We start from the raw sequence: 16,665 nt of genomic DNA on the forward strand, positions 1-16,665 counted from the left end.
TTATTTTTTCACAATGCGATATTATAACTACTGTAATCTACGAGGAGAATTCGAACTCAAGTGAAAGATGGTGTGCACATTAACCTAACTTAAATCTGACTCAAAGTCAAACCCCCGAGTTGATAGTATTGTCAATGTCAGAAGATTACTTCCAGAGCAAGTAAAACTCAGGTGACAGTAAAAATTACAAGATTTTCATGTCTGGTTGGTCAGCATTTTTGCTACGAATTATTGACAAAAGGGTTGTGTACGAGTATTGAAGACGCTAATTAGCTTAATTTGCTGAGATTGATTGACTGGACATCCCACAGTTCTGCAGCAACTGACGCGATCAGGGTTGAAGGATGAAACATGGCCTTAGCATGCAATGTTTTGTGTCAAGCCAGTGCAGAGTAACTATTAAATTCCAAAACAGAAGTGAGCTTCCCTGAGACATAAAACATTTACTCAGTAGATGACTTCCTCGTATAACAAAAATAAAAAGATACAACAAATCTTATTTTGCAGCTACCCAGACTTTCATAATTTCATGTTGGATTGACAACTTGTCTATAATCACATTATAAATTCTCTCATTTGCTCTCTATCATGGAAACAAGATGATGAACAAAAATTAGCCAATCAGTCAGAGGCCTATTCCCCATTTGCGCCTTCTCAGAATACAAAGTTTTCCTCCTCTGCGCCAATAGGTTGTAATCTATCTCCCATCTCCCGGAGAGAAGCTGCTGTAGAATCATTAATGTCCAGCAGATACTGCAAGCGCGATAATGTCTCTGGTGCTGGGTCACTTTTCAGGTATATAGCAAACAGATCGGCTAGCTCCTCTGGCACGTCCCATGAAAGTGGCTTGGCAGGTACAGCTTTGTCACAAGCCAGCAAGTCATTAAGAGAAGAAACCTGCAAACAGAAGCAAGGCATCAGATTTTTCCGTGCAAATCAGTCAAATCTTACCAGCCCATTTCCAAAGTATCCACCAACCAAAATTAGCACTCAGCACTTGCAGGAGTAAAATAATAACAGATAAACAAAATCCATTACCACTCCTTGACGATTCCTCTGCCTCAAAAGTGACACAGCTTGAATAAGTGAGTTTGATAATCTGCTCCGTGCAAGCTCTTGAACAACATTCTTAGCCTTCTCAGCATTAATATTGAGATCTAACGGGATTTTCTCATAGACTTCCTCCTCATCAAACTCTCCAGTGCCCGATGAGAATATCTCGTCTACAGTTTTTTTAAACAGGCTCTCTCGCAAGGTTTCAGATATCATGCTGTCTAAATCAACACTTGATTCTTTAAGTTCTCTTATCTGCTTAATATTGAGCCTCCCCTGACCAATAGCGGTTTCAATGGCAGCTGCCATTTTTGTAGTTGTTATATTCTTTATTATCTTTTGCACATATTGCGGAGGTAACCCAACTTGCTTCTGCAACTCATTAAGTTGCTCTACCCTGGCTTTTGTCAATTGTCCATCAGCTAAAATCACCTCTGCCTGTTGCCTGAAAGCTTGTTCGGCCAGGCTTCTGTGTACTTCCACTATCTCCGTAGTGCTCAAACCCAATATCCCCCCAAGCTGATTTAGTAGCACATACTCTGAATCATCCTTCTTTGTAGTTATCTGAGCACCAAATGGAATCCTCTTAACTTCACCAGTTATACAAAAGAGTAAGTATGTTTTGTATAGGTCAGTCCTCTCTCTTTCCTGAAGGTCATCTTTAAGAGTTATCTCAGTCTGGCCAGGCTTCCCCAACTTTGCAGCAAGTTCCTTGTCGGGTCTTATCTTTCTAAGTGTCTGAATAGATTCCCATTCCTCATCCTCTAGAACCTCTATTTCTTGCTCCTTTATTGGCTCTTCTGTAGAGGTATCAGATGATTCCCCTTTTATGTCTGCCACCAATTCAGTCACAACTAATGTGTTGAAAGCTATCATTTTTTTAAGTTCTTTTGCAGCCTCAGTACGGCTCCCAACTGACCGTGCTCGTTTTACATAGTTAATAAAAATCTTTCGGACCTGCATGATAGTAAAAGTAAGCAAAGAAGAAAAGACGACGTTAAATTCAAATTCACAAACGTCACATCAAAAGAAGCAATCAAAGTGGATACTCACTGCCTTGCTGGCTATAGACATGGCAGCTTCCCTAGACAATCGCAAACCATGAGCTGCCTTTCTCACAGCTTGTTTTACATCAGCGTCGTAACCATCAACACCAGATGCAATTGCATCCTTCACAACCTGGACAGAAACCAATACAAAAATCAGTCTAAAGCTTGTTTCACAATAGCAGACTGCTTTTCAACATATTAAAGCATCTAAAAACTTCATGAATAACGGATCCACTCATAGAAGGCTGAGCTAAGACGCAAATAAAACTAAGAAACAAATCTTCGTGGTAAGTGTACACGTGCAAATGAAGAGTCTTGGGGAAAATAGTACTGTCCAATGATAACCATGGATCTCAGATAAGATAACAGACAGAGGAATTAAAAGAAGAAATGCACTGACCTTTTCAAACAAACTGCCACAGATATCTGAATGGGCAGCTTCAACAGTCTGCTGAGGTATACAAAGCATCACCCTTAGCCTCAACAATGCAGCAACATCCTCCTCGTTCAGCTCTCCATCAGCAACACAAAGCTGAAGCTTTTGCCGGTAAATTTCTTAAACAAGAAAAGCAAAGTCAGATTTTAAGAGGAACAAACAGACTATCCATTATAGCACTAAGGTAGTGTTTGGTTCATTGGAATGAACCAAGGCATGGAACAGATATTCCTAAATGCACGTTTGACTGTCTTGATTGACCTAAAAAAGGAAATTGCCTTTCCTATGGAATGTCCATTCCCCTAAACTGATGGATAATGCCAATTATATTCTCATTTTGATTCCATTTCATTTCAATCTTGATTTCTTTCCATTCTAATGTTCAAACCAGCAAGGCAGCAACTAAAACACTAGCCAATACCAAATATCAGAGAATCAAATGTATAACTAAAATCGGATGCCAATTATTGCATAAACATTATTAAATAAAAACTGACTGAAGATAGCGAGTATCCACAATGGATATTTAAAAATAAGCTGTGCATATCACAAGCATTACAACTTCCATTACCTTCATGAATCTGACTTGCTCTCTCTGGATCAAAGTGCAGCTCTTCACAGATATTTTGAAGGAAGGCTGCTTTGCTATCTGCTGCTTCTAACTCACCCGCACTAACAGCCTGTGAAAGACGTTTACGGTATACCTTCGAAGTAATATCAAGCACAATGGATTCTGCCTCTCGTTTGCCTAAACCAAATATATTCCTTAACTGATTCAAGGCGGAAAGCTACACAGGCAAAAGTTAATTATGAATAACAATAGAAGAAATGGCAGCAGCAGCAGTCGTAGCAGTTGTTAATGCAGTTCATAATGTGAAAAGTATGCACACAAGCCTTTGTTAACCTTATTCTCTTCCAAGCGACCTGTGGATAAAGAATCCGTAACATATGCTCTGAAAAGGAGCTTCAAGTCGTCAATCTTTCTATCACCATAATACTCTCCACCTAATTCAGAGATACAAGTAAGCACAGCAGGGTGTACAAAACTGAGCGATTAGAAACATACAAGCAAGAAACCAGTGCAGATTCTTACCAAGTAAAGAAATTGGCCCAACCCCAGGTGCAAAGCGAGCTGCATCTGGCTGGTTCTTTAGTGAGATGAGCAAACTATTGAATGCTAGCATCTTCTCAAGCTCTTCCACAACTTGCGTGACTCCCCTACTAAAAAGCTAAATTTGTTAGATGCTACTAGTGTTACAATTTTGAACAACCATTTAATGTTACTGGAGCCAAAAAATCTTTATCATAATTGAAAAAGAATAAAATATCTTTCTACATTCATATTGTGCAGGAACATAATCTCTCTGACTAGTTCATACAGAAAAGGAAAAGGAATCATACACAACTAAATCCTAGCTAAATTTAGATGATAGCAGCTTAAGTTTTACAACAAATAAACATAGTAATCAGCTGCAGTTATTTATGGATAGTGAACATACACCGCCCTTGTTCTGGACTTGATTATACTAAGTGCTGCTGAAATATTTGCCTCGACTAATTTTCTTGCGTGTTCCTTGAACAAGTCCTCTGCATACTGCATCAAAAATAATTATCCACATTGAGAAACAACTATAAGAAAACTGCAGCAGGTCTAGCAAACACATTGCAAAGAAGGTACCTCATCAGAAAGCCGATACGCGTGTTGTGCTTCTTTAAGCCTAACGAGCTGCTCCGCATCAATATCTGACAATATTATAGTTAACTTTGTCAGAAATTAAAACATAAACTGAGTAAGAGCGTTACAAACTTGTATAACCAAACTGCTAAGATCATCTATTGAAATTCTCTTTTGAAAAATTACTTGAAAAGAGAGACTTTGAGCAAGTAACATCATATGTTAACCCTGCCACTCCCTTTGAGATAATTAACAAATTGTAGCGTCTTAAAATGGACCATCAAACTAATAAATGCCAACGGTAAAGACGTCGTCGTTTGAGAAATACAGATTTAGAATATAACAAATAATCAAACAAACGCATGAACAATTCCCTACAAGAGGTCAAATTTAAACACAAATTTCAATTGCTCAGGGTTTATATCCTGCTTCTAACTGGGTAGTGAATGATAAAGGCCTTAATGGATGATGTGGTTACCTCTGCCAACTGATTTTAGCTTGGAAGCATATAAACGCTGGGCATTATCACGGATAGCCAGCTCCACCTACCAGAAAAAGAGAATCGTGAATCATGCAGCCAAAAAAACCAATGAATACTGAATTATGATATCATGCGAATTTGACCCAATTAAGTTTAGACCACGACAAATTAACTATTAAGATGGGAAGAAAAATGACTCCAAGTATACAGCACAAAGTGTGAACATATTAACAGTCACAAAGTATGAACATATTAACAGTCACAGCAATTGCAAACTAGGATACCTGGGAATCGGTGTTCTTGAAAACACGCTTCCAAGGTAAGAGGAAAGACGAAGCATCTCCGAACACAAGAGTTGAAACATATATCAGCTTCTGAAATGCCTGCACTGGAGACTCACTAACAATGGTCAAAGCCCTGAACCTCAATTATTCAAAACAGGTGCAACAAGCTCAAAGTTTCGAGCAGAAAAGACCTACCCGACGCTGCTCTAGATCACCCTCACGGTCAGTCTCAAGCCTCTGTCTGAAAATTCGCCTACCAATCTGAAACCAAAAATTGCTAACAAGCTTGAGGTGGAGAAAGAAGTAGATACATTTGCTTTCACAAACAGATAAGTAAATAAAGACCCACCTCCATATGCATTGAAGCTGCTTCAGGGTCATCAATGCCCAGAGAGTTTTTGAAGCTCACGATTGTTTCAACTTCGTCACCTTTAAGTTCTTCGGCTCCAGAAGGAAGAACAGAAGTGACAAAACGACAGTACAAATCACAGAGCTCGGCATTAAACGCCTCGTCTTGCTTGCTCACACCATATCTGCAAAATTAACAAATTTTAAAATTCAATTCAATTAAACTCGCTGTAAATTGAAAAACCCCCTTGAGAATTTTGCTACTTGGTTCTCACTTTCTTGCAATGTCTTCTATGTCCTCCTTCTTAACAGCTTTGGGATCGTCGACCCCAGCAACGTAATTGTGCAAATCGATGGCGGCGACTTCAGGAGCACAAGAGTTCAAAGCGTAAGCGGCAGCCCCACCGGCGGCTCCGAGCACTGCGGCACCGCCAAACGCTGTGTTTTGCGACTTGCTTAACCGGAGACCCAACCCGTAACCCGCAGCCACAGCTCCGGCGATGACAATTGCCGAGGTCGCCAAACGGAGCGGCGGCGACAGCTTCTCGACGACGGGCTGGATGCCCGTGAGCTCTCTCTTGCCTCCAAATACATCGGGAGGCGGCGTTGACGTGGAGCCAGTTGATTGGTCCGAGGGGGTGGCTGAGTTTCGGGGAAATGAGACTCTGAAACGGCGTCGTCTGGTCTGTCCAGAGGTTGCGGCGGGGAGAGAGATGGGGTTGAGGAACGGCGAGTGGAGAACGGAACGCTGCGGTGTGAGGGTGGAGGGATTCATGGGTCCCTCTGTGATGGGGTAAAGGGGGACGACGTCGTTTACGGAGGCTGTGAGAGTGGAGTGTGGATTTTCTAGGGTTTGGGACCGGAGGGTTTTATAGGGTTTAACGGAAACCAGTGATGGAAGAAGATAACAGGGCGAAAGTGAAGATAGAGAGCCAATGAAGAAGACAAAACGAAACAAATGATAGCTTTGCTACCGTGATCTACAACGTTAGGTGTTTTAGGGTACCATGGGCTTTTAGCTGTGGACTTGATGCTAATTCTGAATGGGCTAAAAGTGTTGTTATGTTGAGGGCTTTTTCTGAAAGACGCTATAGGTGGGCAAAATCCCACCCTTTCGAATTGGTCGAATCGTTTAAACCGGCCAAACCAAAATAAACCTAGTGCTTTTGTTCGAACTTCAAATCGGACTAAAATAATTGTGATTTGGTTCAAAGAAGAGTAGGCTCATGGTTAGGGTTCGAGACTTCAGAACGGTTTTGAAAAAAGTTTGGAAGTGGTTTTTCGGTTTCATGCTTGGAGGCGAAAATCAGTTTTTGAAATACTAAAATAGGTTTTACAATATTTTTGGCTACTTAAACAAAATTTCCAGATTTTTTAAATAATACAAAATACTTTTAAAAATTAAAAATAGTTTTTCAAGTCCATAAAAATATTTATTAAGTAATTTATGAAATTAATGAAAATATTTAAATACTAATTATTCACTGAATAAATAATAACTAAAGTAATTAAATAATGTTAAGATATTACTTAATTAAACAAACTAATATGTAAGAAAATATTTTTTTAAGTCTACAAAATAATTTAAAAAAATTAATTACTATATATTGCGTAATTTATGAAATTAATTAAAATATTTAAATACTAATTATTAACTAAATAAATAATAATTAAAATATAATTAGTAATTAAAGTAATTAAATAAGGCTAAGATATTTTTTTAATTACAAATACTAAACTAAAAAAACTAATTTTGATTAAAAAAATATAAAATTATATAAATATTCGAATATATTTAAAAAGTATAGTGCACGGATGTACTATTTAAATATATTACTCTTTAAAATAACAACAAATCAGCAAGCCCAACTAACTAGGATTAGGTCTGGTTATGTTGTACAATGATATCAAAAACCTAATCGTAAAACATTACGTTGAGTTATATGAGTATCCAAGCCTAATCAAGTCATAAGTGTCCTAGAGTCGGCTTATGGTTAGGGTTTGATGCTTGAGAACAGTTTTGGAAGTTAGGTTTTTTTGGTTCAAGACTTGGATTTCTGGTTTGGAGACTAAAATCAATTTTTGGAATACTAAAATAGTTTTTACAATATTTTTGGGTACTTAAAAGAATTTTCTAGGATTTTAAAATAATATAAACTATTTTAAAATACTTTTGGAAATTAAAAATAGTTTTTCAAGTCCATAAGAATTTTAAAGAATTAAATACTATTTATTAAGTAATTTCTAAATTAAATAGAATATTTAAATTATTATTATTCACTAAAAAATAATAATTACAAACTAATTACTAATTAAAGTAATTAAATAAGGCTAATATATTACTTAAATGCAAATATTAAACTAAACAAACTAATTTGTATGAAATTTTTAAAAAACAAATTCCACAAAATAATTTAAAATTATTAAATACTATATATTGAGTAATTTATTAAATAAATTAAAATATTTAAATAATAATTGTTCACTAAATAAATAAGAATGGAAATATAATTAGTAATTAGAGTAATTAAATAAGGCTAATATATTTCTTAATTTGAAATATTAAACTAAAAAACTCGTTTTATTTTTATAAAAATAAAAACAAAATATGCATATTCGAGTAAATAAAAATAAAAATTCGAATATATTTAAAAAGTATAGCCGCTCGGCTATACGTTTTAAATATTAATATTCAAAGAGTATAGCCGCTCGGCTATACGCTTAAAATATATGTGTAACATTTGATTATTCTATGGCAATTAAAGTTTAGGAGACTTTGAAAAAACACAAAGGAGAGAGAAATTTTGTAAAAGAAGCCAAAATAGACAAAATTGCCCTTATTTATTTTTGAATTTCCTAATGAATCCTTTACATTTGCATGTCTTTAATTTGAAAGTTGAGAGGTTTTTCTGTCTTTTTTAAAAAAAATTTGGCTTTTTCCAAAAGTGAAAAAAAAAAATTGGCTAAAACCTAAATTTACTTTAAATTTAAAGTATATTTGAATTTGAATTTTTATTTATTATTAATCCCTTATAGTTATGCTTAATCGAGTAATTTTATGTGAATATTAAATTGCCACATTGTCATATAGTGTTACTAATCTATTTATATTATAACAAATGTACTTTTTTATTTTATTAAAATCATGCATATCAATTATACATGGATTAATAACATCGAATGGTAGTAGCACTCAAAGAAATTCTATGCTTCATCTTACCCGTTGATATCAGTTACTTGATACAAAAACCAAAATTCATAACCCAATTCGTTGTCTATCTTTAGCGGCAATTTTTTTTTGTCAAATATTATTAATTTACGATATAAAGTTTTTGTTGATATGTGTAGTAAAACTACAATCGAATATCATGCAATCCTAATTATTCATGTAACATGATATAACTCTTGTTTTTAGTACAAATAATTATCTAAACAATAAGAGTAGGGATGTTTCTCTCTCACACACTATCAAAGTGTTATTATAAAGGTTTGAATCTGGACCATTAACTTGCAAGTCAATGTCATTTTTCATCGAGTAGACCTCATTGGCATATTTAACTCATTCTATTAATACAAACCAAACATATATAAGTTAGGTTAATTTTTACTTTATTTTTTGTCAAAATTAAAAAGGGAAGAGGAGTCACTAAAGCATTTTTTACTAGGCTTAGACCCGATTGACATAAGTTAAATTGACGAGGACAACGCTAATTTTCATAAAAAAAATTTGACGAGGACAAAATAAATAAATAAACTCAAATTTAGCACAAAAATTGCAGGTCCCAAAAGATTAGCCCAAAATTCTGTACACTCACCAGTCACAACCAGTAGGAAACTGTGGCTGCAGTCCAACCTCCCTGCTCTCCAAATTTCAAACATGGCCATCTCTTCTCTGCGTCTCCCGTTCTCGCTGTGGCTTCCAAGACTCCCAATTCAGAGCTTCCGTTTCTCAAAACCAATTTTACCCCTAAGATTGAACCTTATTTACTGCTCCTCCTCTATCTCCTCTACTGCTCAACAAACCTCAACCCACCTTGACAAATGGCAATCCGTCCGAAAGAAGAAAGTGGTTCTCCGGGTCGGGTACGTCGGCTCCGATTACCGAGGTCCGTTTCAAATCTCACAATTTCTGTTGTTAATTTATTACATTAAAGTTCGATACTTTCATTGTGTTTTGCCTTTTTATATGCGAAGTTCAATATTTTATAGTTCTCTTATGTATTTGCTTTCAGGCTTGCAAATGCAACGAGACGAACATTCATTATCTAGTAAGTTTCTTCATCCTTGCCCGTGGAAAATTTTCTTTTAGCTTGAAAATAACGAAAATTATTTATTTATTTATTGATTTTTATAAATTACTGATAGAGCAGATACCCTACAAATTTTGGATGAACTAGTTATGTTAAAAGACCATGCCATAAGAAATTGAACATTGAGTCATTGACATGTAACAGACATATTTGAATCAGCTTAGCATGCGTGGATGGGATATAGCTAAAAACCATATTACAATTTTGAAATGTAGCTATTGAAAAAGAACTGGAAACGGCCATATTCAATGCCGGTGGTATCCGCGATAGTAATCTCGGGAACCTTAACAAGATTGCCTGGGCCAGAAGTAGCCGAACAGATAAAGGAGTAATGAAACTGACTTATAACTGATTTCTGTTTGTTTGTTGCAACCTTATTGTTTGCTGCTGCATTCTATGAGGATGTTGGTTTTTGATATTTGTTGTGATGAAATTTATATTGTAGGTTCACTCATTAGCGACGATGATATCATTTAAAATGGAAATCCCGGAGAAAGCATGGGATGGAGACCCTTATGGCGTTGCCCTTGTGAATCACATTAACTATTATCTTCCTCATAATATCAAAGTTTTTAGCATTTTGCCTGCACAGAGGTGAGATCATTTGTTATTCACCTTTCTAGTATAAATTATAGAAAACCATCAATAGGTATGAAATGAGTGAGAGATTTTGGTATTTAGACAGTGGAGTCACGACATGCTTTTCCTTGTTAATGTGATAGTTGCAATTTGCAGATATTAGTTTAACCTAGATTTTCCTGAGATATCCCTTCTTGTTGTAAGGACATGCACTTGCTTTTTCTCTACAAGTTTATTTATGGTAGTCAATTTGATTTCTTGTTTTTTTAGGAGCTTTGATCCTAGAAAGGAGTGTAATCTCCGCATGTATTCATACCTCCTTCCTGCTGATGTTATTGGAATCAAAAGCCACTTCAGCGCAGCAGAAATTGATTATCACATCTCAGACTTCAATAGTATACTAAATTGTTTCGAGGTGTGGTGTTTTTGTCTTCAAATTCATTTCCTTTATACCACTGTGATTCCTTCCAGCACCTAATTTAGTCGCTGTCTTGAAAAAAAAAATTCTTGAGTTGAACAGTCAGTGTCTGTCAATGTACTCTGCAGGGAGAGCATCCTTTTCATAATTATACCATACGATCTAAATACAGGAGGAAGCTTCCTGTAAAAAAATCACGTAGACATGGAAGTGTGTCAATAACAGGGAGATCAACTGGAGAGGCATCAGCCTCTGAGTATGAGGAAAGTGATGTGGATGAAAATTTGGATGGAACAAAGACACCAGAATCAGATGCCGAGGTACTGAACCAAAATTCTTCACCGTCTAGCAATAGTGAGGGCAACTTACGCAATGCTTGCGAGAAGCAGGGAGATGGTGGCAACGATCAAAGTGCTGGTTCAGTCATCCGTGCAAGATGGTTATATGAACCTGATGAAAGAGATAGAATAAGTGCTTCTCATTTCAGAAAGATTTTTCGCTGTTCTTGTGGGAAGCTAGAGAAGTCACTTGGACATGATTATGTTGAGCTTTCCATTTCGGGAGAGTCTTTCATGTTACATCAAGTAAGTCATTTTAGTGTGACCCTGAAAATTCTTTAACACATGCATACACATGGTACAACAACCTTTCTAGTTCCTCTCATCTGTATTTCAGATTTCACCTAAATAACTTAGGCTTCTTCTTCCTGTCATTTGGCTGCTTCTTACTTGGAGAACTAATTCAATAACAATACTCTTTATGTGCTTACCAGATTCGCAAAATGGTTGGAACTGCCGTGGCCATAAAGCGCAAGTTACTCCCAAGAGATATTTTGACATTATCACTGGCCATGTTCTCACGGATAATCCTACCACTTGCCCCATCTGAAGTTTTGTTTTTAAGAGGAAACAGATTTTCAATCAGAGGACGACCTGGAAATGTAACAAGGCCTGAAATGATGGCAATGGTTGAATCAGAAGAAATTATTAAGGCTGTTGACGAGTTCTACACATCTGTTATGTTGCCTGAAGTTTCAAAGTTCTTAGAACCTTCAGGATATCCTTGGAAAGAATGGGTTGAAAACTTAGATAGAAACACAGGCATTCCTGATGCAGAATTGGATGAAGTCAGGAATGCTTGGAAAGTGTGGAAGGAAAAGTTTGAGAGTGTTGCACCAGTCCTAAACCAATGAGACAAGGTAGATGCTGATGATTGCACTGGATATGTTTTTCATGGCATGGTTACCAACTTATTTGTCCGTTGAAAATACTTCGAGGTAATACAAGCTCAAATGGGAGAGGTGAGACTGATAGCTTTCTTTAGTTTATGTTCTCTTGGGTGCTTTAACCAAATGAATATAATAAGGCTAGCGTATGCAAAAAGTTTATTGATTGCTGGCTTTAATGTCTGTCATGAACATACTTTTACGGGCTTCAATGTTTTTGAAGGTATAATATGGTGAGATATCTTACACTCTAGAATAGGGACTTGATAAGATGCTCTAAGGACTTAGGGAACAGAAGTGCAGAGTTGCAGGCCAAATTTCTAGTCAACTCAGTATCAAAGCATGATTCAATGTTAAAATACAGAACCCCAAAAAGTTTTTCACGAGCAGAATTTAGAAACAGAGATATTGATAGAAGCTAATATTTTTGTGCACTGTGGTTGTATGCAGGTGTAAAGGACCGTAAATTCCATCCAAGGAAGCCCTGGTTATTCACTGCTGGTGCTGACTTTTTAGGTGGATCTTCAGGTGTTGATCAGACTTTATTTCCATGGGGAGAGAAGAAAGGAAACCAAACTGCCTTTAGTAGGTCATACTGCACATTTATGGATCTCATTAGTTGGGTCTGGATTTCCTGTGCTTTAAAATATGTTCTTGAGTTGTTGAATTTTTGTACGTCTCATCTGCTCACAACTGTTTCTTTCATAATTTTGACATTATACAACTAATCTGTTTTTTCTTTCTTTTTTGGGTCAAAACAACTAATCTGTTTACCTTTCTATTTGATGCATATTTCTTTTGTGATTTATTGAACATAATACTTTGAATGTTGTTATTCTTCCAGAGCTTATGGTGTTTGGTTAGCAATTAAAGTTGATGGTAGTTCAGTTGGGTTTCAGGTCTTTCTTTAGGACAGACATTTTGTTGTTGTCCATGCAGCTACTGCTTGATAGTCAACCACTGCATTAAGGGCATGGCAAAAGCTGCCAAGCTGGGCCATGTTCCTTTAGTTTGTGTAGCAAAACTTAGTGTTGTCAAATGTGATTTACAACCTGTATCTCTCAAATCGTTCATTGTATGATTTGTGTCATCTGCTGTACTAGAGTGGAACTGACAATCATCCATGTGTGTGTGGGCGACTGTGCCTAGCAAAACTCACGAGTGGAACAAAACCAAAATAGGGAGTGTCATGCATCAGGAGTATTTTTGCCTTATTTCAGATCCTTAAAGCCCAAAGACGTGGGAACAGTAATCGTCCAATTTTGCCCAAAATTGGAGTGATGCTATTGTTGTGACCATCTCTTTGCTCACCCATCTTAAAATTAAAATTTTCAATGGGAAAATTCTATAGAGCCCTCCCAATTTGATGATTACACCCATATAATCTTTCCCCTAAAATGCCCACTTTTTTCCCTTCACAAAATTTCTATTCTTTCCCCTAAGCTTCTGAAAAGGCAGCGATTAACAGTGAGTTATGTGCAAAGTTTTATGGCCAAATCCATCTTTGATGTTTCTGACAGGGGAGGATTGAGAAACAAGTTAAGTTTTTCTCTTTTTCACACTCACATACGTTTCAAAGTTGGATATTCAGGTCTCAAGAGAGGCACCTAAAGTTCCTATATTTCCAGTTGGTGTTATATTTATGACATGCATGTATATGCCACCACCACCGCCACCATGGTAATTAACGATTCTCATTCTCTCAGCCATATAATAAGTCACATGTTCCAAGAGCTCATGAGTGCATTCATGTTATGTGTGTCTCAGCCATATAATAAGTCACATGTTCCAAGAGCTCATGAGTGCATTCATGTAATGTGTGTGAGTTTAATATGTTATCGCCTCTCTCAATACAAAATGTCCTCAAAATAAAGGCACATGTTATTCAGATCAACTTTATTGGTGGACTAGCCACTCTTTTTGGTTGGCTTTCATGAAAATATACATACGAAATGAATAATACTGAACTTTAAGGTACGAAAGGCCTTTCACCCCAACTACATTTTCCCTTTTCCACAAATTTGTGAAGAACAAACAAAAGTGAGTGGCAATGGATTCACATCAAAGTTTGCGAATATGTGTATATATAAATATATTTTCTCCTATGCGGACATCTAGACGTTATTATCTTATAGATACCATGTATTTTATACTATCTCTTCTTGCTTTCCTCCTCGTTCACATAGTAATAATGTGCGGACATCTGGATAAAAGAATAATTGTATATATATTTAAAAGCAAAGCAAATTCTCATTAGATATGCATGTAAGTTGGTTTTAATTATTAATTTGAGATAATTGTAGAAATATCACATGAACTTATACATCAGTTTCAATTTGTCACCTTAAAGAAAAATTTAAGGGAAATGTCACCTTAAGTTTTCAAAATGCATGATTTGTCACCTGACTTTAACGTCATCAAATTTTCCATCCATTTTAAGGGTATTTTAGTCTTTCCAAGCAAGAGGGTTTACATAGCTTTATATTTAAATTATATAAAAAAAGAGGGTTTACATATTGGAAAGACTAAAATACCCTTCAAAATGGATGGAAAATTAGATGATGTTAAAGTCAAGTGACAAATCATGGATTTTGAAAACTTAAGGTGACATTTTGCTTAAATTTTTCTTTAAAGTGACAAATTGAAACTGATATATAAGTTTATGTGACATTTCTACAAAAATTCCTATTAATTTTAGGGCTCTTTAGATATAGGCTATATGTCTCATCCATTCATAAACCAAAACAATTAATAAATCTGTAACCTATATATATATGCTCGAGACAACCACTGATTTGGACGTACAAAAACATTAGGGGAGAGTGGAAAGAAGAAAAGAAAAACGAGAGAGAGAGGACATTAATTCTGAAAAAGGGAAGTAGAAAACGATGAGTTCAAGAATTGAGTCTGCTTGCATTATTATTCTTGTTGGGTAACTTCACTCCAGTTTTGAATGGCTTGCAACACCGCTTCTTTCACTGCCTGAGCATCTTTCTGGTCAGCACTTTGATTATCCTGCAACACCAAATTCAACAGAAAATGACACAATATTTGATCATCAAACATGTCAAAAATAAATTTAACATATATATAAATATACTATATATATATATATATATAGATGCCACGTTTGCATAACTTTAATTGTCTGTTTCAATTGAGTACGTGCAGTGCTATATTTGCTGCATGTATATTATTCTTACATTAATTGTTCCAACTGCTTCTAGAAGAAAATTGTTGGAACAAGAAACCCTAGCTTGATGCACATCAAGGCCTAGCTCCTCAAAAGCTTCCAATATGAAAACAAGCAACCCACTGCAGCTCCTTTCAGCGAACATCTTGATAAGAAAGCCTCCCTCTCGAGGCTCAACTTTGAGTTGCTGAAATGAATAAACCCCTCAATTAATTGTTGAGTTAATTATATACAAATTACTTAAGCAAGGATATTTCGTGTGCATTCAGATTTTACCCACCGGGAAAGGATTTTGCGCCGCAGATGAGCTACGCGCTGCGGCAATGATCCCTTGATTCATTTGCTCCAGTTTTCGCTTTAAGTCTTGTATATACTTGGATGCATCCAATATAATTGAGGTTTTACTGTGCTGCACACATAGACACAAAAACACATGGAGACGAAGGTCAGGTCATAGTCATAGTCAGCCACAGAGACACAATCTTCCTGAATTTTAATTTTTATCCCTACCCTACGAGTAAAAGTCTAAGGAACTAATAATAAGGAGAAAGAGGGAATTCAAAGGGAGAAATAATACACACACACACACACACATATAATACATCAAATTATATATGGATTAAAAATGAAGTGGGAATAACGAAATTAATAGAGATATATCGAGGTTGCAAAGAGCCTTAATTTGAAACCAGAGAAATTACAGACTCGGAATTCAGGTTTCAAGAAGATCAGATGAAGATAAGTGATAGAGTTATCTTTAATTTGTCCCACTAAAATAAACAATCCGTGTGAAGGAGGAATAATTATGTGTAGAGGAGAGAATGAGAGAGGCATGCAAAGCCAAGAACAAGAGATGTTTCAGATGAGTACCGCATGGGAGTTAGAGATGGAACGAAGGGATTGCAGTTTCTTGGACACTGAGGCTCTCTTCTGCACCTTGGACACCATGGCTCTCTCTCTCTCTCTCTCTCTCTCTCTCTCTCTTGTTCCTTGCTGATGGCTATCTGTACTTATAAAGTGAAAAAAGAGTTGTGGAATGATTTATTAGATCAACCTTAACTACTCTCTCTCTCTCTCTCTCTCTCTCTCTTTTTCTGTGAGATATATAATTAAATATCTATCTTCAAGAATACATACTATTAGAACAAATTGAAAAGAAATATATGTTTTATGTAATACTAAAAAATTATATGTAATCTAAAACATTCATACAGTACATTGTGTTGATAGTGATGGATATCATTATTTTAATCTTAAATTGAATTTATAGCCTAATTGATATGAGGGTATAATGTAATTTTCATACATGCTATAGAGATTGAATCCCATTTCAATTTACTCATTGATCAAAAAATATTAATATATGTGATATATATCAAACTTAAACTGCGAGGCATATACTTATTTTTAAAAATTATTATGAATTTGGACCACAAATTAATTCAAGGAAGAAACTATTTCCCGGCATATATATGTAATCTAAAAAATAAATCAAGATAATATCTTATTTATATTCACTGATTTAGATAAACATGAGTCGGAGTCCACTTGATATTTTCTCATTTCCCATGAGGTAACCATCATGGATATGGAAAATTGGAAATGTGGATACAT

At 35.8% G+C, this 16,665-nt stretch overlaps 3 protein-coding genes across 5 annotated transcripts; 1 reads left to right on the plus strand and 2 right to left on the minus strand.

Annotated features, from left to right (window-relative positions):
- Window positions 1-432: 432 nt before the first annotated feature.
- TIC110 (translocon at the inner envelope membrane of chloroplasts 110) lies at window positions 433-6,291 on the minus strand. The gene is made up of 14 exons (XM_008231628.3): window positions 5,602-6,291; window positions 5,328-5,511; window positions 5,174-5,239; window positions 4,979-5,077; window positions 4,692-4,758; window positions 4,217-4,281; window positions 4,038-4,132; window positions 3,632-3,759; window positions 3,443-3,543; window positions 3,110-3,326; window positions 2,503-2,657; window positions 2,107-2,232; window positions 1,039-2,010; window positions 433-897 (listed from the first exon to the last, which is right to left on the minus strand). Exons 1-14 carry the CDS (start codon window positions 6,099-6,101, stop codon window positions 655-657), a joined length of 3,018 nt encoding a protein of 1,005 aa, XP_008229850.2. The 5' UTR covers window positions 6,102-6,291; the 3' UTR covers window positions 433-654.
- Window positions 6,292-9,082: 2,791 nt separating this feature from the next.
- Window positions 9,083-12,601, plus strand: LOC103329259 (Pseudouridine synthase family protein). 3 transcript variants are annotated; one of them, XR_016122919.1, is made up of 8 exons: window positions 9,083-9,432; window positions 9,559-9,594; window positions 9,852-9,964; window positions 10,082-10,230; window positions 10,486-10,630; window positions 10,762-11,217; window positions 11,406-11,933; window positions 12,309-12,601. XR_016122919.1 is itself a non-coding variant. In XM_089043394.1 (8 exons), the coding sequence occupies exons 1-7, from the start codon at window positions 9,204-9,206 to the stop codon at window positions 11,823-11,825; spliced, it is 1,548 nt and encodes a 515-aa protein (XP_088899520.1). In that variant the 5' UTR covers window positions 9,097-9,203; the 3' UTR covers window positions 11,826-11,831; window positions 12,309-12,601. The 3 variants fall into 3 exon arrangements, 1 of the variants encoding a protein (XP_088899520.1); XR_016122920.1 differs by having other exon boundaries at window positions 9,097-9,432; window positions 11,406-11,909; XM_089043394.1 differs by having other exon boundaries at window positions 9,097-9,432; window positions 11,406-11,831.
- Window positions 12,602-14,606: 2,005 nt separating this feature from the next.
- On the minus strand, window positions 14,607-16,105 carry LOC103329353 (uncharacterized). The gene is made up of 4 exons (XM_008231845.2): window positions 15,922-16,105; window positions 15,332-15,460; window positions 15,062-15,238; window positions 14,607-14,873 (listed from the first exon to the last, which is right to left on the minus strand). The coding sequence occupies exons 1-4, from the start codon at window positions 15,997-15,999 to the stop codon at window positions 14,778-14,780; spliced, it is 480 nt and encodes a 159-aa protein (XP_008230067.2). The 5' UTR covers window positions 16,000-16,105; the 3' UTR covers window positions 14,607-14,777.
- Window positions 16,106-16,665: the final 560 nt, after the last annotated feature.

This window comes from Prunus mume, linkage group LG1 (assembly GCF_029339155.1).
Source record: "Prunus mume cultivar Tortuosa linkage group LG1, ASM2933915v1, whole genome shotgun sequence".
In the NCBI taxonomy this organism is placed as follows: domain Eukaryota; kingdom Viridiplantae; phylum Streptophyta; class Magnoliopsida; order Rosales; family Rosaceae; genus Prunus; species Prunus mume.

Coding starts and splice junctions, on each gene's coding strand:
- TIC110 (XM_008231628.3), bottom strand. CDS start 6,101: ATGAATCCCTCCACCCTCACACCGCAGCGTTCCGTTCTCCACTCGCCG. Junction 3,544..3,631: donor TGGGCCAATTTCTTTACTTG/GTAAGAATCTGC, acceptor TCTCTGAATTAG/GTGGAGAGTATTATGGTGAT. Junction 2,011..2,106: donor TGTCTATAGCCAGCAAGGCA/GTGAGTATCCAC, acceptor ACTATCATGCAG/GTCCGAAAGATTTTTATTAA.
- LOC103329353 (XM_008231845.2), bottom strand. CDS start 15,999: ATGGTGTCCAAGGTGCAGAAGAGAGCCTCAGTGTCCAAGAAACTGCAA. Junction 15,461..15,921: donor CCATCTCTAACTCCCATGCG/GTACTCATCTGA, acceptor CTATGTGTGCAG/CACAGTAAAACCTCAATTAT. Junction 15,239..15,331: donor CGGCGCAAAATCCTTTCCCG/GTGGGTAAAATC, acceptor TATTCATTTCAG/CAACTCAAAGTTGAGCCTCG.
- LOC103329259 (XM_089043394.1), top strand. CDS start 9,204: ATGGCCATCTCTTCTCTGCGTCTCCCGTTCTCGCTGTGGCTTCCAAGA. Junction 9,595..9,851: donor AGACGAACATTCATTATCTA/GTAAGTTTCTTC, acceptor TTTGAAATGTAG/CTATTGAAAAAGAACTGGAA. Junction 11,218..11,405: donor AGTCTTTCATGTTACATCAA/GTAAGTCATTTT, acceptor TGTGCTTACCAG/ATTCGCAAAATGGTTGGAAC.